This window comes from Rhamphochromis sp. 'chilingali', assembly GCF_963969265.1.
Source record: "Rhamphochromis sp. 'chilingali' genome assembly, chromosome: 3".
In the NCBI taxonomy this organism is placed as follows: Eukaryota; Metazoa; Chordata; class Actinopteri; order Cichliformes; family Cichlidae; genus Rhamphochromis; species Rhamphochromis sp. 'chilingali'.
In genome coordinates this window covers 3,905,830-3,931,333 of record NC_137931.1, presented here as the reverse complement: position 1 = coordinate 3,931,333, position 25,504 = coordinate 3,905,830, and the positions used below count along the sequence as shown (strand labels likewise).

The following is a 25,504-nucleotide window of genomic DNA, read 5'->3' as shown; positions in this document are numbered from 1 at the left end:
TTCTGGAGGGGAGTGGGGGTGTGTGAATGATTGCTGATTTCTAACTGCCAACTGCCTCTTTGTTTGTCTGGGGGGGGGCTGCTAAAAGCGGTGAACTTCCTTTTGTGTTCGTCTTGATGCATTCTCAATCATCCAGGAAATTAAATCTCCAAAAGTCACCAACTTGGAGTGGTTAGTTTCCTGAGCCACAAGGAAACTTGTGTTTCAGTTTGCCATCTTAGGGAGAAGGAGGATCATCACAGTTTTGGTGGTTGTATGAACTTAGAATGCATAAACTAATAATTTGTTTTAATTAAAAAACTTTCCCTCTGTCATTTCCTGAGTGTTTCAAAATAAAAGTCCTCTCTTTCATGTTTTGAATGTGAGGCTGTTCCTGTGATGCCTTCAAATCTGTTTCAGTCTGCAGATTTTTACATTTCAGACCCAAAGTGACTCAAACATTTACTTAAAAGAGGTTTTTGTTCGTCTGGGTTTTCCTGCTCAGCAGCGCTAAACAGGCAAAAGCAGAAACACACAAACAGAAAGAAACAGGAAAATATGTGTTTCTGTGAACAATGCAGCAGCAAAATGAAAGACCAGGACTTATTTTTAATGATTGACCAGTGTTGGGTAAGTTACTTTAAATTAGTAACTTAGTTACATTACTAGTTACTTCTATCAAAAGTAACTCAGTTACTTCAAGTTACTCGTTACTTTCAAAGTAACTAGTTACTAGGGAAAGTAACTTTGGTTTTACTCAGAATTCTCTTGTTAATGTGTTGCTTCCATAACTTTGCCAGTCTTCTAGCTTGCTTACCTGCCACAAGTGCACTGTGCCACCTACCAATAGAAAGGAAAAGATAATGTGCATATTTCCACGAGAGAAATCCCACGCCTGGACCGCCGTTGACCGCCACCATGATTCTAGCCTACGTCACAGCATCATGTGCGCCTTTTACATCCAACACAAGAACTGCAGTCGTGGTGCTGTCGATTGTACTCAGAACTCGGAAATTCTGCCTTCTGAATAGGAAGATGTAGGTAACACCAGACTGCAGATGAGCTGCATACAGGGCTGGACTGGGACAGAAAATTGGCCCGGGCATTTTGACTAGAGACCGGCCCACCATTATAGCAAAAATCCTAAAGCCTTTGAATGAAAACAAACGCTGTTGTGACAGTGATGCTCACTGTCTTGATGGTGTATATGCATCAATCTATCAATCGTTTGTTGTAAGATTCAGATAATTATTTTTTAAAAGCGAGACACTTTAAATGAGAATAAGATAGAAAAGTATTTCCTTGTGCCCCCCTCTCCCTGTTAATGCCCTACCTGGCCCCCCTGGCAAAACTTTGCTAGAGCTGCCCCTGCACAGTTACCAGCTGTCAGCTACCTAAAAAAGGATCCTGGTGTTATTTGTCTCTCAGAAACAGTTCATAACTTCCCTTCAACTCATTCATGTCACCTAAAAGGTAAACCTGTTTCTCCATCACTGTTCAGCTCTGATGATTCAGTAAGGACATCTCCTGGTTTCATCTTCATGTTTCCCTCTCACCACATAACCAAACCGACATCATGACCAGCAGCTTTTTTGCAGCTGTGGCTCCAGCAAACATCAGCTGATACTAGAAATTAATATTAAATAAATTCTAACAACAGCTGATCAAGCTTAAACGTGCTGCTGTTGTTTAACGTGAACTCCGCTGGTTTCCTCTTTCTGATGCAAAGTGGGAGATAAACAAACAAGAGAGACGATCAGCTGATCATTGATCAGTTTTCATGATTGAAGTAGAAACAGGAGAGGGAGGGGGAGAGGATGAGAGAAGAAGAAGAGGCAGCTGTGCAGCAAAGACACAGAATAAATCCAGCTTTGTGCCTTTTTCATTGTAGCTGAATTACGGGACTAACTGTTCCTTTTCACCTCAATAAGAAATGCGTAATATTTTCTCTGAATACCAGATGAGACGGTTGGCAATTCTAATAACTTATGAACGAAATAAAGTTCAACATCATTAACTTCATAGCACCCACCCAGCTGTATAGAAACTCTGTCATGCTAGCTAGCACGCAGTACGGAAAAAGTCAGAATAACAAAAATAAACTCCACCTAAACTTGGTTTATATCTGACCCAGAGAGACTGCAGGTCATAACTTCTTACCTGAAGTTCAGTTCACACTTGGACCGGCGGCTGCCTCGGGTCTCTTCTCCTCCTGCCTCCCCTTTCCCTCATCCACCTGTTGGCCTCCACCACTTGCTAATGTTACTGAATCTGTGGAAGCTCCGCGACAGCCACCACACGAAGTAACGAATAACGAGCCTATCTAAATCCCAGTAACGACTAACGCGTTCCTGATTTTAGCATAATAACTAGTTACCGTGCTCGTTACCACAATAATAACGTAGTTACTGTAACACGTTACTTAATAACGCGTTAGTCCCAACACTGTGATTGACAAAAACATTAAATGATCATGTTTATTTTCACATAAATGTTCCATCGGTCCTTCTTTTAGAATAAGTTTAGAAATGAAAAATACTAATAACACACCAGGAAAAAGCCAACAGCACGAGTCCTGAAAGGCTTAAAGATAAAATAAACGCACAAAGAATGAAACAAAAAGGCACAAAACCTCAAAACAAGAGTGAATTAAATCTGAGCGACACACAAAGATGCTAAAAGCCCCAAACATGAACCTGTGAGGTCATTAATACCTGTGTGTGTGCATTAGGGGTGGGTTTTTATAATCGATTCATCGATTAAAATCGATTCTGGCTTGGATAATGTAAAATCGATTCATTAAAATCCTGAATCGATTTTTTAATATAAATTTATTTTGCCCGAAATGCCAGAATCTCTGGTGACATCTCACAAAATTTCAAGAACCACCAAACAGCTAAGACAATAAATGAGAGCAGGTACACGGATTCTGCACATAGACTTAAACACACAGCGCGACCCGCGGATCAGAATCAGTGAGATGTCGCCTTTCTCACGGTCGGGGCTGAAAGCCGACAGCTCGCTGATTCTGATCTGTCAGCGGGTCCGCGCTTTGTGTTCACGCCCTTTATGAGCCGATTCTAAAGCTGTTAGTTTGATCTCTCTCCAAACAATATTGACCGAACCAGCAGCAAAAGAAGATCCAAACGCTTCACATAAACATCGTCATGAATTCACTCTGACTTTTACTGTTTTGCTTCCACCGCGATGCACAGCTCTCTCTCTCTCTCTCTCTCTCTCTGTACTTCAAGAACAGTTTCCCATCTAAAAATCTGTTTTCTTCATTATTCGCTTGCTTGTTACACAAGTCTACTGTTGTTTACAGCGCTGTCAGCCGCTGTTTTTTTCCCTTTTACATTCTTCCGAAAAGAAAACCTAATTTCTGCTGTTCAATACTGAATAAATTTAAACTTTTTAAAATTATTCAAAATGCAAAACGCTTAACCATGTCTCTAATAAAACCGCTGTAACTTCAGAGGTGATGTTCATATGTTGATTAATGGTTTTCTTTCGTTTTTGATGTACTGCAGAATATTTTTATAAAATCCCAGGCCAGGAAAATCACCTTCATGTTTTTCTGTGTTTTATCTTCAGCTACTTTGACACAAAGGCATCTGCTGTGATGCTCACACCTTTGATAAAGTCTTGCGAGTGTCAGCTTCCTTTTTATAGATACAAAAATATGTAAATGTACTGATCTGAATTATAATATTTCTGACTGTCAAAATTTCCCAGATTTAAATCGAATCGAATCGAATTAAATCGAATTAAATCGAATTAAATCGAATCGTGGATCGAATCGATTCGGGACCTTGTGAATCGGAATTGAATCGATTCTAGAAATCAGTGACGATACCCAGCCCTAGTGTGCATGTTTACATGTCTTTGTGGGGACCAAAATGCCCGTCCCCACAAGTTTGAAGACATTTGTGAGACTCAGAATGTGGTTTTAGTGTCAGGGACAGTCAGGTCAGGGTTAGGCATTCAGTCTTAATGGTTAGAGTAAAAGGCTGAGGAGAGCATGATGTCAAATAGATGTCCCCACAAGGATATGAAAACACAACCGTGTGTGTGTGTTACTGTGAATTTGTGAAACAAGTGAAGATTTCAGAATCAGTGAGAAATGTTTCACTTCCTGTTGGTGAAGAAGAGCAGACTCCTCTTCAGCCACAGAAATGAAGAAGCTTTTATTTTGTCAGCCTGACAAACACGAGCTCAGCCACGAGCAGAGGCGACCCTGCAGAGGTGAAGGTCACAGTCAGAATCAGCGCCAGAGAACCGCACAAGGACGGCCTCATTGGTCACGGCTGAGTTCATTATGTGATGGTAACAAGCTGATTATTACAGAACAGGAAACACACGTCTGCTCATCAAACACCAGCTGCTGCTGCTTTTATCAGTCTGACAACAAAACCTCACAAGAAAGAAGTTTTTGTGAGTTTGCAGCGTTCCTCTAAACTGAAAACTAAAACAGCCTGAAAATGGGAACACGCACCCACACTCGAGAGTCAGGCAGCTTAAATGTGTTTGTCTTCATCTGTAGTTACGTTTCATTGGCTGGAAATGTGCTAACTGGAATCATTCATGAGTCCAGATGAATAAAAACAAGTGTTTACTGCTCCACGCTGCACGAATCTGAATCAAAATCACTCAGACGCGCCCACGTAGGCATTCCACTAAAACCATGTGACCACCTTCACCTTTAAACCTGTCGTGAATATAATTTTAGACTCTTCACTTTATTTTGAAAGAACAGATTTGCAGGAAGTGCGGCTGCTGCAGAAACTCTTCACTTTTCACTGGCTTTAATCTTGAAGGTTTCTCCAGATGTGGAACATTCATGCTAAACATTCAACATCTGACGACCGTCTCCGTGTAAAACACTGACAAACTCAAACTTTATACGGTAACTGACAGATTTATTCCTCCATTTTCAGGCATTTCACAATGAACTTGGATTAGTTTGATGATTTTATTCACGTTGGTGAATAAAACCAGCCAAGAGGTTGATTCCTGCAGAGGAGGAGGCAGAGTGGAGGAATCTGCAGGTTCTGTCTCTAACACACAACCAGAGCTTCAATCATAACGAGCACATAATAAAACCATGATAATAATAATGGAGTGGATTGATATAGCGCTTTTCAAGGCACCCAAAGCGCTTTACAATGCCACTATTCAGTCACTCTCACATTCACACAATGGTGGAGGCAAGCTACAGTTGTAGCCACAGCTGCCCTGGGGCAGACTGACAGAAGCGAGGCTGCCATATCGCGCCATCGGCCCCTCTGGCCAACACCAGTAGGCAGTAGGGTAAAGCGTCTTGCCCAAGGACACAACGACCAGGACAGAGAGCCCAGGGATCGAACCGGCGACCTTCCAGTTACAGATACGCTTCCCAACCCCCTGAGCCACGGTCGCCCCCCCCTGATCGACTCTTTTAGCCTGTTTCCTCTGGATCGAACAGGATCTAACAAACCCCAGCTTCTGCTGGGACACTGGTCATCATGGGAGGAAAAAGATGGCTGCCGTGTTGCCGTTTCCTGTCTTACACCAGCGTTATACTTCCTGTATCTGTGGGTCTGAGTTTTTAATCAGAGGATGAACTTAAAGCTTTCAGTCTGCTCTACAACCCACCACCTATCCACACGTCTGCTAAGTGGACTGGAAATCAGTAAAACTTCTACCAGACTTTAGTAAATATTGCATTAAGATGAGCAAAGATTTTAATCTCAGCATCGTGCACACAGATTTTTCAGGACACTGGAAGAGTTCCTGCCGTGGATTTAGATGTTAGTGTTGTGTGGATGATCCCATTCTGTGATCTTTGTGTTACTAACACTGATGCTTTTACACTTTAGGACCCTTGAGACCTCTGCTGCTCAGCCGTCCTGATCGCTGCCTCCACTTTAACCAGAGGCTGTAACCTCTGATCATTTCACCTGCACCGGCAGTAAAACTCTTCTCCAGAACCAAACGTGCCATAAACCCATCACAGCTTCATCATCAGCTCAGTCTCAGCAACATGCAGACGACCGAGCAGCAGAAACTCTGCAGGGAACGTCTGAAGTCTGTTCTTCAGTTTTCCCAGCTCACTGTTTATTGAACATGAGACAGAAAAATAACTTCACCTTTAATGTGAAACTTTTATTGCCTGTGACATATTTGCAGGAAGTTTTCATGCTGTGATTTAGTGTCACAGCCATAAATATCACACAAGGTAAAAACTACAAGTCCCAGCATCCTCTGTGTTTAGGGAGGAGCAGTGAAACAATGTACATTTCAAATTCCTTTAATTTTAAATATGTTTATATTGTCTATCCTGTAAAATAGTCAGATGTCTATTCATATTAATGTACAGAATTCACCTGCTTGCTGCTACTACTGTACATTCACCCAATATATATATATATAATGTTCTTCCTCTACCCCCCCAATTTTTGCACATGTCGAGGAGCGTGTCAGGCTACATTTCACTGTGTGTTATACTTATATAACTATGCATGTGGCAAATAAAGAACCTTGAACCTTGAACCTTGAAAGTGAAAGTGTTGATCCTCCGTTCAGAGCAGCAGGAGGAGGAAGGTGGAGCTGAGGCAGGTGAGTGTTAACATGAATATGTTTCTTCTTATGACATAAAATAATTCCACGCTGTTCGTGTCTGTGGGTGAAACGTGAGGCCGGTCGGCTCCTCTGAGCGCTGGTTTCCTGTAAGTAGAGAGGAAGTGAGTTTAGCTGAGAGAGCAGGAGGAGAGTGAGAGCTGTGCTGAGGCAGGTGAGTGTTAACACCGCTCTGACATTACTGTGTCTCTGTGGCGGGAACAACAGGCTCCGTCAGTGGAGGCAAAAATAATCAGACTTTGGTTTTTCAAAGGAAACTACTTTATGTTGGGAGAAGCCGCGCGCTCATTGGATAACGACTTGTCAATCTCAAGTTATTAGCCAATGAGCGCGCAGGTTCACAGTAAGACCCGCCCTTATCACGACGGGTTTTAAAACTAAAATGGCGACAGAAACTCGGTGAGTGGAGTTCAGGCTGACTTTATGAAAGTGCGACGTTTGAGCCACTTCCTGTTCTCAGTCCCGGTGTCCTGATCACCGAGGTTTCTGTTGCTCTGATGTCTGATATCGATTATATCGGTAAACAGGCTGTAGGCAGAAACATCAGGTCTGATCTGAAAATCCCTTCAGAAACAAACTTTAAGAGTTTTATGTCCGTGAGGCTGTAAAACTGTAACGTGTCCTGTGATCCATAAACACTCTGTGATGAATAATCTGAAGTCATTTTGAGCCTGACAGTAGTTTCCTGTCACAGAGCAGAAGCTGCAGGCAGTTTTTGGCACCTTTATATTTAATTTATTCCAAAATAAATCAATAAAGGTAGAAAAGAACTCTCAGTGACATTAAAAATCTATTTTTAAAGACAGATGTGACCAAGTGCAACAAATACAAGATGAGATGTTTACAGATATTTGAAGTATTGATCATATGTAGAACACAGAGCAGGTCCATTAACAGAGTCATCCTGCTCACAAACAGCAGTTTGGTTTCATGAGCTCACTTCCTGCAGTGATCCTCAGCTTCTCTCCAAAGGAGCCGTAACATGTGGGCTCCTCACCATGATGATGATCCCAAACACACTGAGTTCCTTCATCCACCTGATCATGTACTTATTAAATAATGTGATGGTTTTGGTGTTTTTTAAAGACTTTGAGCCTCTAAAATAACTGGTTTGGACTTTAGTGCCAAAGCTCCAACATTAGAAAGCCGTCAGTGTGATGCTTCCAGTACAACAGCACCTCTGAGTGTGTGTGTTTACCTCTCAGACTAACTCCACCCTGACATCAAGAAGATGGAGGAAGAGGACGGAGCAGCATCCAGCTGTATGTCTGTGAGGAGTGACGGAGTTACACAAACACCTCCACCTTACAGTCATGGACCTGCAGCAATAATGTAAGAACACTACTAACTTTATTAGTCATTTCAACATAACCATGATAGAATCATTGATCTGTGATTGGTTCAAACTGTTTGATCTGAGTTTGCTTTTTATTGACTTGTTTTCTTGCTAAGATCTGAACTCTGTAAGTTTAAGTGAAGTCAGTGCAGCAGAATCAGAGAAGAGCTGAGAACAAACTGAGTTCATTCAGAGACAGAAAAAACCGCTGATGATTGGCTGACCTGTCAGCGTTATGAGGCAGACACAATATCACAGAGGGATCAGCTGATCATATGGCTGTCAGAGAGAACTGATCACTTATTGATGTTTGTGTTTGCAGAGGTCAGAGGTCACAGTCTCCAGCATCCAGCTGTGTGTCTGTGAGGAGTGACTGGTCCAAAGAAAAAGTTCCTCCACACTTCAGTCATGAACCTGCAGCAACAATGTTCTTCAATCATGGAGCTCAGCTGACCATGTAAGAGAGCTGCTGACTCAGAGTTCAAAGGTTGTTTCTATAAATGTTCTACCAGTGACATCATAACTTAACCTCACACTGGTCTGTGTATGAAGTATCATTTAGTGGCAGTTGTTAAAGTTGTATAATGATGATGCTAGTTTGGGGTGTATTTTCCTGCTGATGCAAATGCATCTACTTTGCCCTTTGTCTGGTGCTTTGGACAAAGACGTCCAATGAAACTCAGAACAACACAGTTTGCACCACCAGCAGGCAGAGGAAGTGGCTGACATCCAGAAATCCTACCAGTGGCTGAACAAAGCTGGACTGAAAGACAGCACAGAGGCACTAATCATGGCAGCACAGGAACAAGCTCCGAGCACAAGACCCATAGAGCCCGGGGTCTACATGGCTCTTTTTGGGGGGGTTGTGTTGTATTAATAGTGACTTTGTTTCTTTGGACCTGACCAAAATCTTTTGTTTTTCAGTTCAGTTGCAACATTGACTAACACTAATGCAGGGGTCGGCAACCTGCGGCTCTTTAGTCCTTACAGTGCGGCTCCTCGTGGTTTGGGAAAATAAATTAGAAGTATTTAGCTGAAGTGTATTTTATTTATGTTCTTTTTTAACTTGTAGCTCTAAATTGGAAGATTTTTGTGATATTGAAATATAAAAAGAAAATTATATTTTATTATTTTTTCATCGTTCAAATAAGCGTCACACTCGTGGAAGCCGGTGTACCCGCCGAAACGCCGTGCATTTATCGAGACTTTCAGCCCCAGGAAGGCCAATTATGGCTCTTCGGATCCACATTATGTCAGCAGCTGTTCTCCACCGTGAACTATGTTAAAAACAAACACCGCTCACGCCTCACAGACGACAGCTTACAGTCCTGTAAAGATGAAAGTGACTTCGTACAGCCCCGACCTGCAGACGCTGTGCGCAGAGGTTCAGGAGCAGAAGTCCCGTTGTAAACATATCACGGCAGACCCGACGATGTTTGCATGAACACGCTTTTCAGCTTCTCTTTATTGACCACTTTTCACACACGGTTGCTGTACGCACACAGCCGGCTGTAGCTTTGCAGCTCACAGCCCGACACACAACAGCACAGACGTTAAGGCGGCGAGGCGTGATTGCGGGTGCCGCTCAGGTGCGTCCGCCTCCCCTGCAGCGGCGCTGCAGACCACGCCCCGCCACACACATTAACCAGGTAAAATACATATTAAGGCAGAATTTTGCAAATATCTATTTTTCATCTTTCAGCAGCATAGAGCTTTTTTTCCAATTATTTTTTAAAAGTCAGGTCAAGGCTCCAAAAGCCCAAAGGAGATATAAGGGTGGCGGCTCACAGCAGTTTTTGTTTGCTACATCATTTTAGTTCAGCTGGGTGTCTTTCCTTTGGTTATATTTCTTTAAGAGTTCAAATGTGTTCATTACATAAATAACATGTAATTTTCTCTGTAGCACTTCATGGATTTCATAAGCAACACACCTTAGTTGTTCACACAAAGCATAAAGGTAAAAAACAGTATATACAGTGTTATCTTCATTCTAGATGTCAAAAAGTATTTGTGGCTCCCAGTGTTTTCTTTTGCGTGGAAACTGGCTCCAAATGGCTCTTTGGGTCCTGAAGGTTGCTGACCCCTGACCTAATGGTATATTTTTTTTAGCTGGATCGTTCTATAAAAACATGAATCAAATCTGAGAAAAGTTTCCACCTGACCTGTTGAATGTTATTGAAGCCAGAAGTTTGCCTTCATACTGTGTTTCTTGCATGCCTTTTGTGGTGTACTAATTGATGTGAAATGAATGCAATGTGGTTGTGTTTGCAGAGGTCAGAGGTCACAGTCTCCAGCATCCAGCTGTGTGTCTGTGAGGAGTGACCGGTCCAAAGAATATCCTCCACATTTCAGTCATGAACCTGCAGCAACAATGTTCTTCAATCATGGAGCTCAGCTGACCATGTAAGAGAGCTGCTGACTCAGAGTTCAAAGGTTGTTTCTATAAATGTGTTCTACCAGTGACATCATAAATGATTCCTAATGGTGGTCCGGGTACGATAATGCTAGTATCAATCATAGTAGTAATGCAATCCAAGGTAATGATTTCTTCTCTGCTGCTGTGAACGTCTCTGCAGCCGTCTGTACTCTAATCTGAGACAACTATTACTGACAGAAACCATCACATCATCCAGTTTGTGTGTTTGCAGCTGCTTAAAAGATTTTAAACAGAGATTAATCAGTAATTCATGTGATGTGTTTGTGTTTGCAGAGGTCAGAGGTCACAGTCTCCAGCATCCAGCTGTGTGTCTGTGAGGAGTGACTGGTCCAAAGACACACCTCCAGTCTTCAGTCATGAACCTGCAGCAACAATGTTCTTCAATCATGGAGCTCAGCTGACCATGTAAGAGAGCTGCTGACTCAGAGTTCAAAGGTTGTTTCTATAAATGTGTTCTACCAGTGACATCATAAATGATTCCTAATGGTGGTCCGGGTACGATAATGCTAGTATCAATCATAGTAGTAATGCAATCCAAGGTAATGATTTCTTCTCTGCTGCTGTGAACGTCTCTGCAGCCGTCTGTACTCTAATCTGAGACAACTATTACTGACAGAAACCATCACATCATCCAGTTTGTGTGTTTGCAGCTGCTTAAAAGATTTTAAACAGAGATTAATCAGTAATTCATGTGATGTGTTTGTGTTTGCAGAGGTCAGAGGTCACAGTCTCCAGCATCCAGCTGTGTGTCTGTGAGGAGTGACTGGTCCAAAGACACACCTCCAGTCTTCAGTCATGAACCTGCAGCAACAATGTTCTTCAATCATGGAGCTCAGCTGACCATGTAAGAGAGCTTCTGACTCATTTACGGGTGTTTGAAATTCTGTGACCACTTTGTAATTTTAGTTTATATTTTTAAAGTGTTTTTATTTGTAGTTGCCTGTATTTTTATTACACTGTGTGTAACGTGGTGGTTTGTGCTGTTTGGGATTGTTTTGGTGTATTTGTGTCAGAACATCAGATAAATGATTTCATCACATTTTAAAAGAAAGTATCAGGATAATAATCTGAACTGAGTCATCAGAAATAGAAAGATGGTCTCAACAGGCCACTGAGCTGATCTCCAAAGAAATGCAGAAGATTGAAGAGTCCGAGGCTGTTTATTTGTCACAGGCATCGTCATACACGTACAACACAGTGAAATGTGCTGAGCTGCTCCTGTGACTGGACAAAACATTAGAAACAATCATTAAATGAAATAATGAAACATTGTGCAGATGTAATGTTAAAGTGCTTTGTGCCACATTAGCACAGCATGTACTGACAGAGCAGTGCAAGCAGAACAAAGCAAATGAGCAAAGTGATGTAAAGAGAGTAACTGAACAGAGTGAGCAGAGTAATATCAGCAGTAATGAAGCAGCAGGATCAGTGTAGCAGCGTGTGACGTCATAATGAATCAGGTATGATCTGAAATATGACAGTGAGACAAGAACATGATGTAAGGTCCTGTTTAAACCCTGATGGTGATGCTATGAGGGGAGCATGTTCTGATTTAGGACTTGGATGGTCTGAGGATAGAAGCTCCTCTTTGTTTGTGTCCTGATGGTGCAGAAGCTTCTGCCTGATTGTAGAAGGAGCTGAAGCCAGCATCATCCCAGAGGTGAAGCTCCTCTGTGTGCAGACCTGAGGTCAGATTCCTCCAGGCTGATGTTCAGGATCTACAGAAACGTGTGGTTGTAGTTATTGCTGCACTGTGTGCTGACAGCAGATACTCAGAACAAAGCGCTGCACACGTGTTCTTTACAAACATCTGTACATATCAAATATGGATCATGGCAGTGAATGAACACGTTTCTGTCATTTGTTTCATTGGCTTCTTTTTTCTGCCTGTGTTCATGTGATTAATGTCTAACACATAAACAGGTTTGTAATCAAACATCACATCATCAGGGAGGCATCATGAAACAAAGTTACTGCTGGAGGCTGAACTCAATTTGGTGGCAATGTTCAAAAATATCACTCAGATCATTTCAAAGCTTTTAGTTCTTCTTCTTCACTTCTGTAAAATAATAGAAAGGAAATCAGAACCCAGAAGTTCACTTCCTGATGACTGAACTCTTTCAAAATAAAGCTGAAAGCTCTGAATGTGACACCGCTGCTCCACCACAGTTTTTAGAGGAGGTCAAAGGTCAGTTGAAAGTGATGGATCCCAAACTTCCAGTACATCCAGTGAAGGACATAATCAGCTCTGTGATGAAGGCTTTTACTGTGGAGTTTGTAGGCTGATCACTCTGTGTTTAATAAGACAGGCAGGAACAGCAAAGGAAACTTGGATTCTGAACTCAAACACAAGTTTCTCCACTTTGACTTTTCTCTGTGACCATCAGAGCTTCTGCACAGTGTCATCAAATCTGGATGTTTGTCACTGACAGTCAATGATTTTAGTGATAAAGAAATGTGTTCACAGAGGGAGGAAGAGGAAGAGGAGTGGTGTCTGTGAGGAGGAGCAGCTGTCCTGCTGTGCTTTGTGTCAGGACGTCCTGAAGGACCCAGTCTCTACCAGCTGTGGACACTGGTTCTGCAGACAGTGCATCTCCTCATACTGGGACCAGTCTGCTTCATCAGGAGACTGGTCCTGTCCCCAGTGTGGAGAAAGATCCAGAAGCAGAGCTGGACTGCAGACAGCCAGTCAGAGCAGCTGTGTACAAAGTAAGACTGAACATCTGTCTGCTGATGGACTCATTTCTGAAAACTGGACTTCTTGTTGTTGTTCAGACATTGAAGAGTTTTCTTTCTGTTTTTCTTTCTTTCAGCAGATGTTGGTCTGCAGGAGGTTTTAGATGAACATAAGATCAGTCTGAGGAGGAGATGTGAACGTGTGACTGAAGGAAGTGATGAAACAGGAAGTAGAACCCTCCTCAACAGGATCTACACTGAGCTCTACATCACAGAGGGACAGAGTGAAGAGGTTCATAGCCAACATGAGGTGAGGCAGCTGGAGACAGCTTCCAAGATGGACGCCCTCCATGACACTCCAATCAGGTGCCAGGACATCTTTAAAGCCTTACCTGACCAACAGAGACCCATCAGAGTGGTTCTGACCAACGGCGTGGCTGGTGTTGGAAAAACCTTCTCAGTGCAGAAGTTCACTCTGGACTGGGCAGAGGGCTTGGAGAACCAACATGTCAGTGTGGTGGTTCTGCTTTCATTCAGGGAGCTGAACCTGATCAGAGAGGAGCAGTACAGTCTTCTGGAGCTGCTCCATGTTTTCCATCCAACATTACAGAAGGTCACAGCAGAGAAGCTGGCTGTCTCTCAGCTTTTGTTCATCTTTGACGGCCTGGATGAAAGCAGACTTTCATTGGATTTCACCAACAGGAAGCTGCTGTCTGATGTCACACAGAAGTCATCAGTCAGCCAGCTGCTGACAAACCTCATCCAGGGGAATCTGCTTCCCTCGGCTCTCGTCTGGATAACTTCCCGACCTGCAGCAGCCAATCAGATCCCTCCTACATGTGTTGACAGGCTAACAGAAGTACGAGGCTTCACTGACGCCCAGAAGGAGGAGTACTTCAGGAGGAGATTCAGTGATGAAGAGCTGTCCAGCAGAATCATCTCCCACATGAAGACATCCAGGAGCCTCCACATCATGTGTAGTATCCCAGTCTTCTGCTGGATCACTGCTACAGTTCTGGAGCACATGTTGACTACAGAGCAGAGAGGAGAGCTGCCCAAGACCCTGACTGACATGTACTCACACTTCCTGCTGGTTCAGACAAAGAGGAAGAAGAACAAGTACCACGAGGGACATGAGACGAGTCCACAGGAGCTGACGGAGGCTGACAGGGAAGTTCTTCTGAAGCTGGGGAGGCTGGCGTTTGAACACCTGGAGAAAGGAAACATCATGTTCTACCAAGAAGACCTGGAGCAGTGTGGTCTGGATGTGACAGAGGCCTCGGTGTACTCAGGAGTTTGTACAGAGATCTTCAAAAGAGAGTGTGTGATCTTCCAGAAACCAGTCTACTGCTTTGTTCATCTGAGCATCCAGGAGTTTCTGGCTGCAGTCTACATGTTCCACTGTTTCACCAACAGGAAGTCAGAGGTGCTGAAGGACTTCTTGGGAAAAAAATACAAAGAGTCATCTCTGGACAATTTTTTGATGGAAACACTAACAAAATCCTTCAGGAGTAAAAATGGTCGTCTGGACCTGTTTGTTCGCTTCCTTCATGGCCTCTGTCTGGAGTCCAACCAGAGACTCTTAGGAGGTCTGCTGGGTCAGACAGAGAACAGTCCAGAAACCATCCAGAGAGTCATCAAGAACCTGAAGAATAACAAGAAGCTTAAAATCTCTCCTGACAGAAGCATCAACATCTTCCACTGTCTGATGGAGATTAACGACCTCTCATTACACCAGGAGATCCAAGAGTTCCTGAAGTCAGAGAACAGATCAAAGAAGAAACTCACTATGATCCAGTGCTCAGCTCTGGCCTTCATGCTGCAGATGTCAGAGGAGGTTCTGGATGAGTTGGACCTGCAGAAGTACAACACATCAGCAGAGGGACTACAGAGACTGATTCCAGCTGTGAGGAACTGCAGAAAGGCTCGGTGAGTCCAAGATTTGTTATTTAGAAATGCAGAAGCTGGAGGATGTTTGGTCATTTGTTCTGACACAAGCTGTTGTGTAATATTTTTGAAAGAGTTTCCAAAACCAAATTTGTGTAAAGTTGGAAATAAACATTTCCAGTTAACTCTGTCAAACGTTTTTTCTGCATCTAAAGAAAATATTGTAGTTTCGATGTTTTTACTGCATGAGTAGTCTATGAAACTAAGTAATCTACGTGTATTTGTTGATGAGTGCCGACCTTTTATGAAACCAGTTTGGTCAGGATGAATTAAGAGGTGGGTTATTTTCTCCAGTCTCTTTGAGAGAGCTTTGCAGATTATTTTAAGGTCTACATTTATAAGTGATATTGGACGATAGCTTGAGGGATGTACAGGGTCTTTGCCTGGTTTTAGCAGGAGACTAATGTTTGCAGAATTCATATTTGATGGAAGTCTGCCCTTTTCTTTGATTTCCAACAACGTTCTGTAAAAAACTGGTGCCAGAATCGTCCAGAATTCTTTGTAGAATTCTGCCATCTGGACCTGGAGCCTTATTATTGGGCATACTTATCAGGGCTTCCTGGAGTTCACCCGGCGTCACCTGGTGAATCCACTGACATTGCTTGACTGTCTAGTAATTTTGGAAGAGTTACGCTGTCAAGAAACTAATAAATGTCTTTTTTTAGACGCGTTTATTTGTGGTGAATATAAAGTTTCATAGAAATCCCTAAAAATGTTGTTCATTCTTTCAGGTCATACATTGTGTTCCCAGATCATCTTTAACAGCACATATAGTTGTTTTTTCTTTATTTATTTTTAACTGGTTAGCTAAAAATCAACCAAATTTGTTACTGTGTTCAAATTTTTGGGGTATTTTGTTCAGTATTTCCTAAGTCCACTCTTTTTTAAAAATATTTAACAAAGTCTTCATCTCAGTGTCTGAGATGTCACTCAGCAGTGAGCTGCTGACCAAAAAATAATCCAGGCGAGAGTAGGAGTGATGGACATGTGAGAAGAAAGTACAGTCGTGGCCAAAAAGTTTTGAGAATGACACAAATATTAGTTTTCACAAAGTTTGCTGCTAAACTGCTTTTAGATCTTTGTTTCAGTTGTGTCTGTGATGTACTGAAATATAATGACAAGCACTTCATACGTTTCAAAGGCTTTTATTGACAATTACATGACATTTATGCAAACAGTCAGTATTTGCAGTGTTGGCCCTTCTTTTTCAGGACCTCTGCAATTCGACTGGGCGTGCTCTCAGTCAAATCCTGACTGACAGCAACCCATTCTGTCATAATCACTTCTTGGAGTTTGTCAGAATTAGTGGGTTTTTGTTTCCTCCACCCGCCTCTTGAGGATTGACCACAAATTCTCAATTGGATTAAGATCTGGGGACCTGGTCCCCGAGCCAGTTATCACTTTTGCCTTATGGCACGGTGCTGTGGAACGCCAGGACTGCCATAATGAAATAATTAAATACACCATTAAATAATTAATTAAATGTGGCAATAATTAATTAAAATTGGAAATAATTAAATAAATATTTACAACACATTTAAATAAGTATTGACAGTTTTAATTAATTATTTAATGATGTATTTATTTAATTCATTTTGGCACTTTTGTCCCCTTCATGTCTCAACTTGAAATCATTTTATCTGTCAGCCTCACCCATCAAACTAAGTGGGCGGGGTTAACGCTGCCACTGCAGCTTCTCTAGCATTTGATTGGTTGCCGTGCAAAGTAAGTCAAGACAGGTCGATCCTAGATAATCGATTGCTTGTGTGGCCTTGGGGCAGCCAGGTATCCCAGAATGCATTTCAAATCACCGTCAGCAATGGTGGTGTAAAGTTATAAAATATCCTGTTTTTCTGTCACCAACTACACTTTTAACAGTGTTTTAGCCGCGAATGTCGCAGCGTAATCTTCACACGTCTGGTCAGGTTGTCAACATAGAACGTGTTTGCAAAAGTGCTCAGATGTTTTCAGAGATTTCACTCGCTCTGCTAACAGTCAGCTGACAGAGAGCACCGAGCTCACAGCCCCGGTGTTCCAGCTTAACTGTTTTTGGGTTTTTTTTGGGGGGGGTTACGTTACCCAGTTTGTTTACATATTCCACTGTCCGTGTTCCACATGTTGCATTTGCAGATTCTCATTTTCACCGTCTTTTTCCGCCTTGTGTCTCTGTGCTTCTGTAACATAAAGAACGAGCTGACGTGTTTCTCAGGACACCAGCGATCAGCTCAACAGACCCTCAGTTTACCTGCATGCATCCTCCTCCTCACCTGTCAGCTGTTTAGCTGCTAATTCAAGAAACGCGCCCACGTGACCTGGTGATAGTCACAGTTTAACTGGGCAGCCGGTGCTCGATATAACGCAATGTCAGCGCATTTTTCTGCACAAGATAAGTAAATATAGTTCTTTTCCCGAGCGTAGAGCTGCTGAAGCTTGTTTCCCTACAGAGCACTTTATAGGCGAACCAACTTCATCAGCAGCTGATGTCCAATCACACAGCTTTGAAACCTCAGCTGAGTTTTAGCTCTCAGTGGTTAAACGCTGGACTTAATTCACTCAGGTTCTGTCTGTCGGGTCACGTTTACTTCGCTGTTTTATTTACAACTGAGCAAATCGGTTTGGCTGAGGTTAAACTGCATGTCTCCAAAAGTTGATTCTGTTCATCTGGACGTAGCGTTTTGTTTCGTCATCATCCAGGTGACTTCTTCAGTCTCAGCTGACTGCAGGTTTCAATCTTATAAACAGTACATTTGCATAATGACTGAAACCAGCCCACTGAAGGAACAATGGGCTGGGAGGTCAGTTCATTAATCAGAATTATGCAAACTGTCACAGCCATTGATCAACAACCACTGATCAATGTCCATGAGTCCCATTCACAGAGAGTTGGGGAATGGCTGCAATCACAGCATGTAAGATGGTGACAGATGTACCCTTAGGCTCCTCCTCGATTCAGAGATGGTCTTTCCCTTTTCACTTACTTCCCTGGATGATTGAGAATGCATCAAGACGTCATAACTTCATAGTTTTACTGAAGTTTAATGGTTCACTGTGTTAGACTGAACCGTTCGCTTTTCTTTATCTGGTGTGTTTTGGATTTAACAGTGAATTTTGAGATTAAACTGACTTAAAATGTTTTTATACAAAGAGGAAAGAGACGGCGTATTTCCACTGAGAGGAGCAGAGCTTGCAACAGCGTGTTCAGACTGCAACCTGGGCAGAAATATTACATCATCTGGTTTTTAATAGTTATTCAACTGTATTCTAAGCACCAGCGATCTGTTGGAATTTTTAGAGTTTACTTAACTAAAAATAAACGAGGTTAACATATAATTTGTGTGATTGTTTTTGTTTGTTTGTGTGTGTTTCGGTCATGTTATGTTTACCTGTCAAAGGCTTGTTAGAAACTATGAAACACATCATGCAGACTTCTGGATGTTAGAAGAAAACTAATACTGCTCATGAATGAGACTAAAGGCAGGAAGGTGTCCTGTAAAACTAAACATGTTAATAGGACCTCCCTATTTATATCATAGTTTATGATATCCGGTTGTTCAGTCTGACGTCACTAGCCGTGTCTGGGTCTAAACTCCGCTGCAGGTCCATATATCAAACGATCACTATGGCATTACTGAGAGTTGAAAAACTGTCTAAAGTCTTTCATCTTTAATAAAATGATCAGCGTTCTGCTCTACCAGGTGTAACAATTGAGTTTAACATCCAGGCATCCATGAAAACGGAATTTATGACAATTAACGGAGTTAGAAGTTAGCAGGGAGTTAGCTCGCTAGCTTCTATCTAAATACAATATAGCATGTCCTGACTGCGGGGTTTTGGAAACAAATTAAAACGTACAGCTCTGCTATCACTTCCAGCATAAATGAAGACAGAAAACTAAACAGCAGTGACGTTTGTAGGGTTACTGAAGTTGGGCTAGCTGGTATATAATGATGTGCTACGTGACCGCTAGCGACACAGCTATGTTAGCATAATATAAACAAGCTAACTTTTTTTCCACTCGATAAAAGTTAACGTGAGTGTTCTCGGTGGTCAGGAACAAATGTAATCGCATGGCAGGATGCTGTAAAAGGACCAAACTTCAGCCAGGAGAACAACTGAGATAATCCATCCACAATACGAGGTTAGTCATTCATATACTGCTGCATGGGCTGGGCTGTAGTTACATCGTAAGGTTTTAAAAACTGAGCTTAAATAAATGATTAGCGGTAATAAAAGCCGAGGGAGGTCAACAGTGGTCGCTGACTGTTTTAGGAGCTTTTTGAGATCAAATAGAAGAAAATACATAACATTAAACATGTTAACAACACAAAAGCCATATTAAACACAGACTACTTTAGACCCGGAAGTAGGATTCGTCGCGTCATCACTGAACAACCGGATAGCACGTGTATTTCAGTAATAGCCTGCTGATTTCAGTGTAGTGGTGAACAGTCACACAGCTCCGTGGGTGTTATCTGTGAGACTGCTTAACTATAATTTATCCAAGTTAACGTCAGTTAACCATTCAGACAGTTCTGTTGCAATGACAAACCTCATGTCGCCGGTAGGTTTCCGCTGTGCCAGCTGTTTACATTACAGCTGCTTATGCAGTAACCATGGTAACCACGGACTCCAGGTCAGACAACAATTTTACATATACGATCTTAAAACAGGACACAGCCACTGTACGTGCTGGCCTCATATCAAATGTGAACGCAGACTGAGTCTATGTTTGACGTTTGTTTATATCTAATCTTCCTCTCAAACATTTAAACAGCAGCGAGTCTGCAGCTGAGGGAATACAAACTCAAACTGTCGGAACAGGTTTGATCGTTTTGTGTATGATTTATGATTTATTAAACGTATAAATGTTATTCTAATCTGCTGCTGAGTCTCTTACGCTGATGAAAATGCAGAAAACACAGATCACGGACACCTGTTCAACCAATCACATTCATTCCACTTTGATCTGCAACAAACAGACGGTTCATCTCTGTTACAGTGTTGCGTTAGACTGCTATATTTTTTGTTCTTTATGCTGTAGATTTTCACGTCTCTGGAATAGTTGGCAGTAAAAAGGATGATTTTCTGTAAAATCATATTGATATGAGCCGTGACATATTCGTAGATGACAGTTAGATTAGTCAGCTGGGAAACTCTGGGTTAACTCAGAGAGCTGAAGATATCGTGGACATGCTGACCTCGCTCCGTGGTGTACAGGGCCGTTTACCCTCGTGATTAATATTCACAATTAAAATATTAGCCGAACATCATGAAGTCTGTATGTGTGTCATAGTGTCGAACAACCTTTGTACAGTTAAAGCCAGCAGTTACTACATGAAACACCAACGTTATCTCTTTTATGCGTTTATACACAGGTCACGCTGATTACTGAACAAAAACACAAAGATCAGATGTTAATCGGATTTATTTGCTTTCTCTCCTCCTTAAACATGTTTTTATGTTAGTTATAATTCAGAATTGGCGACTGAAACACGCAGGACACATACGAACATCAGGAAATAAAAACCTGATGAATATAACCTCAGTAAATGAAGTCAGTGTACTGCGGGGGTTATGGCGGCTGAAATCAAATCACTTTGACTGTCACATCACATGTGCAGGTACACTGGTACAGTACATGCGAGTGAAATTCTTGTGTGCGAGCTTCACAAGCAACAGAGGTGTGCAAAAATACAATAACATAAGAACAAGCAAAATAGAAGAATGGCTAAATCTGAGAGTTATATGGAAATTAAATAGAGTAAACAATAAAATAAAATATACAGAGGTTGGTAGTTGGACATGTGCAAAACAAGTGGCATTTATATACAGTGTGGAGTGCATAATGTTGAAGTTCCAGTAGTGAAGGTGAGGTGTCTATGAAGTGTCCAGCAGTCTGATGGCCTGGTGGAAAAAGCTCTCTCAGTCTGCTGGTTGGGGACCGGATGCTGCAGAACCTCCTTCCTGATGGAAGTAGTCTGAACAGTTGATGGCTGGGGGGACTGGAGTCCTTGATGGTCCTCCCCGCTTTCCTCAGGCAGCGCTTCCTGTAGATGTCTTGGAGGGAGGGAAGCTCACCTCCAATTATCCGTTCAGAACACCGCACTACTCGCTGGAGAGCTTTGCGGTTGTAAGCGGTGCTGTTGCCGTACCAGGTGGTGATGCATCCGGTGAGGATGCTCTCAATGGCAAAGCGATAGAAGGTCCTGAGGATGCGGGGGCTCATGCCGAATCTTTTCAGTCTCCTGACAAAGAAGAGGCGCTGCTGCGCCTTCTTCACTGTTTTGTTTATGTGTCCTGACTAGGGCTGCATGATTAATCGTTAGAAAATCACGATCTCAATTCATACTTATGTGCGATCTCATTTCCAAATTACAACGATTTAAAAAAAAAGAGAGAGAGAAAAGACGACGACGATTGTACCGCATTTAGATCCGGGACGTAATCTGCATGAAAACAAGCGCTCACTCTTCCTGCTCAACAAATGACAAGGGCGGAGCCTTATACCACGTGGTACAGAAGCTGGCTGCGAAAATTAGCAGGGAAAAAACCACGGAGAGCACGTCAGGGATGACGAAAGTAACAGGAGAAAATCCGTCCCGGTCAACAACCCAAACATCAATAACGGGAACCTTATACAGCGCTTCCCTATACACGTCGAACTCCCGCAGGCACAAAGAAATTAGGGAGGCTATCACTTATCACCTGACCAAAGATATGGCTCCCATCAACACTGTGCAAAACGAGGGATTTAGGAAAATGATCAACACCCTAGACAAACGCTACACAGTGCCGTCCCGCAACTATTTTTCTATTGTTGCACTACCTGCTCTATACACGCAGTGTGGAGCAACGGTGGAGACGGAATTTCAAGCAGTACAACATTTTGCGGCAACAACAAAACGTGAGACATTTGTTGTTTTTATGTTTATTTATTGTTTTTATGTTCAGTCTCAACTGTTACGAAGTTGATGTGCAGTTAATAAGTGCAATAAATATTTATACTGGAAAAGAAAATCGTGAGAGAATCGTGATCTCAATTCTAAGCAAAAAAATCGTGATTCTCATTTTATGCAAAATCGTGCAGCCCTAGTACTGACCACGTAAGATCGTCAGCCAGATGTACACCAAGGAAGCTGAAGCTGCTCACTCTCCACAGCAGCGCCGTTGATGGTGATGGGGTGTGTACTTCTCTGCACCTCCGGAAGTCCACTATCAACTCCTTTGTCTTTGCGACGTTGAGGGTGAGATGGTTGTCTTGACACCGGTGGGTCAGGGCGCTGACCTCCTCCCTGTAAGCCGTCTCATCACCTTTGGTGATAAGACCCACCACTGTAGTGTCGTCCGCAAACTGTACTCCGCCCTCTCCTGTGAGTACAGGACAGGGCTCAGTACACACCCCTGTGGAGCACCAGTGTTCAGTGTGAGGGGGGATGAGTTGATGCTGCCCAGTCTGACCACTTGGCATCTGTCAGACAGGAAGTTAAGAATCCAGCTGCAGAGGGAGCTGCTCAGTCCTAGATCCTGCAGTTTCCTGTCCAGCTTTGAGGGAACGATGGTATTGAATACTGAGCTGTAATCTACAAACAGCATTCTCACATACGTGTCTCTCTTCTCCAGGTGTGACAGGGCAGTGTGTAGTGTCAGGGCTATGGCATCATCAGTGGACCTCTTGTGGCGGTATGCAAATTGTAGAGGGTCCAGTGAGTCGGGTAGTGCAGAGCAGATGAAGTCCCTGACCAGCTTCTCGAAGCATTTGCTCACAATGGGGGTCAGGGCTACAGGTTGCCAGAAGTTCAATGATGAGATGGTGGAGGATTTGGGTACAGAGACGATGGTGGCCATTTTGAAGAAGGCTGGGACTACAGACAGAGAGAGGGAAAGGTTGAAGATGTGTGTAAACACTGTGTGTGCGCACTGACGTCATCCACCAGTGTCCTGTTATATTTTAGATAGCAAGGAGCAGACGGCCGAGGTTATTAAACTCCACCGAGACAGCGGTGATGCTAATCAGAAGGCTAGACCGTCTGATATTACAGCCTCGCACTTCCGGCCTACCCGACCTTCGGAGGACCCGGCCCACATAGACCGTGAAGGCCGGGTCCTCAGGAGGATGCAGCCTATGAAAGTACTCACTGGCTGTATCACAATTCAGGGTCTGAAGCCTTAACGGTCCTCAAGGGCCGCGTACTCAAAGACCGCAAAGGCCGGAAGTGCAAGGCTTGTGAAATGGGACGGCAGGAGCAGGAACATGAATAATGACAGTAGATGTTTGTGTGAAAGTGCTGGAAGCAAATGAGTGTGTGATGTTCTTTCAGTGTTGCACTTTGTAGACGCTCCCTGAGCACTGGTCTCACAGCCAGCTGCACATAGAGACCAGTGTTGTTAGTCCAGGTCAGAAGATGACTTGTTGGAATGAAAATGAGCTTGTAGTTTGTCTGCTTTAATAATGTGACTGGAAAAAGGTGTTGGACTTCAAATATGTCCATTTCTTTCACACTTCACCTTTAAAAGTGAAGCCATGTGGTTCCTGGAAGGAAAAACACGACTTTTTCAAGTCTTTGTCCTGTTTTTATGAGAAATGTACGACTTTAATGTGAAACATTCAGAGTTTTTTCTCTTGTTGTGTTTGTTTGAAGCTGCTTCCTGTTGGCTTCAGCTGTTTGGAGTTTCCATTTTCTAAACTTCTACATTCTGAACCTTCTTCAGCTCTGAACAGATGATGAAACACTGAATGATTTCAAGCACTTTGTCTAATAAACTTACATCTTTCATTCTTTATACAGTGTCTGTGGTTTGTCAGATATTGGCCTTGATTATCTGGCAGCAGCGCTGAAGTCCAACCCCTCGTATCCCACAGAGGTGGACCTGAGTGGAACCTACAGCAACCTGAAGGATACAGGAGTGAAGCATCTGTGTGGTTTCCTGGAGAATCCACGATGTCGATTTGAAACTCTGAGGTCAGTCAGCATGTTTTAGTTGTGCTGAGATGAATATGATGTGAAAGTTGTGCTGACACTAAACTGCAGACATCAGGCTGATATTATACTGATCCACACTGAGGATCTTCATGGTAAAGTCTGTTTTCTTCTTCTCTGGTTTAGTCCATTGACTGCAGCAGAACAATGTTCACATTTCAAACAGTGATACTCAACGTATGGCCCGCGGCCCACACGCGGCCTGCCCACCTTTCCTGATTCAGAGAGAGGGGACCCTGATTAACTGTGTAGCTTCTTCCTCACAGTTCTAAGTATCAGACACAACAATGAATAATCCACAGCTGACTGTCTTTAGCAGGTCAAAGGTCACGGCACACAGCAGACAGTCAGAAATATTCTAACTCTGATCATTTATCAGTTGTGACACTGTCAGACTTGATCAGAGGTGTGATCATCACAGCAGAGGCCTTTGTGTCAAAGTCACTGAGGATCAAACAGAAACACATGAAGCAGATTTTCCTCTTCTGGCTTTTTATAGCAGATAACCTTCAAAATATTCTGCAGTCGATCAAAAACTGAAGCAAACCATGAAGCAACATGTGAACATGAGCTGATGCTGCTGAAGTGAAGCAAAGTTACAGAGGTTTGATTACAGACACAGCTGAGAGTTTGTAATCTGTCATCATTTTAAAAAGTTTCCATGGAACAGCAGAAATGAGGCTTTACTGTCAGAGGCCGACAGCACTGAACACAACAGCAGACTGGTGGCTAATAAACAGTGAATGATGCAGAAACAGATGTTTGAAGCTGTTCTTGGAGTACACTGAGAGAGAGAGAGCTGTGCAGGCAGGAACAGCCAAAGTCAGAGAGAATTCATGAGCATATTGATCAAACGTGAAGCAGAGTTTGGATCTTCTGCTGCTGCTTCACTCAGTTTTGGTTGGAGACAGATGAAACCTGCAGCTTCAGGATCTGTGAGCTGTCCACTTTCAGCCCCGACGGCGTGTCCGTGTACGTGCCGTCGAGTGAACGATCCACGCTCTGTGTTTCCATCTTTGTGTGTTTAGCTGCTCTCATTTACTGTTTTAGCTGTTTGCTGCTTGTTGAAATAGTTTGTGAGCTTTAACCTGAGATTCTGGCAAAATACATTTATATTAAACATCGATTCAGGATTGAATGAATCAACATCGTTTTATTCAAATTAAAACCATTTAAATGGGAACATGAATTTTTTACAGCCGCCTCTAATGCTGGGTAATGTCAGCTGGTCCATGTGCAGCTGGCTGTGAGGCTCAGGGAGCGTCTACAAAGTGCAACACTGAAAGAACATCATCCATAAATATTGAGTAAGAACTGGACTCTCATACAGCGAGACTCAAATGCCTTTAAACATCAGCTTATCCTGCTGATCCAAGTCCAACACTGAGTTTGTAAAAACATGTTTGTCAATCATTTTGTTTGGTTTCTGAGGAAAAAGATTCAATAAGTTGCTGCTAATACACAACATTTCATCATATTTCCTCATAACCCTCTTTTGTCTGACCATTTGATCCCATTTGAATTTGCAATAAA

At 42.7% G+C, this 25,504-nt stretch overlaps 1 protein-coding gene and 1 long non-coding RNA gene across 3 annotated transcripts in view; both read left to right on the top strand.

Moving 5' to 3' along the window:
• LOC308394299 (uncharacterized protein) overlaps positions 1–25,504 on the top strand; it is a 1,060,216-nt gene that overhangs the window by 502,526 nt on the left and 532,186 nt on the right. The window contains exon 22 of the mRNA XM_080878552.1: positions 23,780–23,953. Coding sequence (XP_080734678.1) covers positions 23,780–23,953 — 174 coding nt within the window. The remainder of the gene's footprint in view (positions 1–23,779; positions 23,954–25,504) is intronic.
• On the top strand, positions 5,843–8,384 carry LOC308394320. 2 transcript variants are annotated; one of them, XR_013971186.1, is made up of 3 exons: positions 5,843–6,576; positions 7,803–7,929; positions 8,256–8,384. It is a non-coding gene; the product is annotated as an uncharacterized lncRNA (long non-coding RNA). The 2 variants fall into 2 exon arrangements; XR_013971187.1 differs by lacking the exon at positions 5,843–6,576 and adding an exon at positions 6,583–6,751.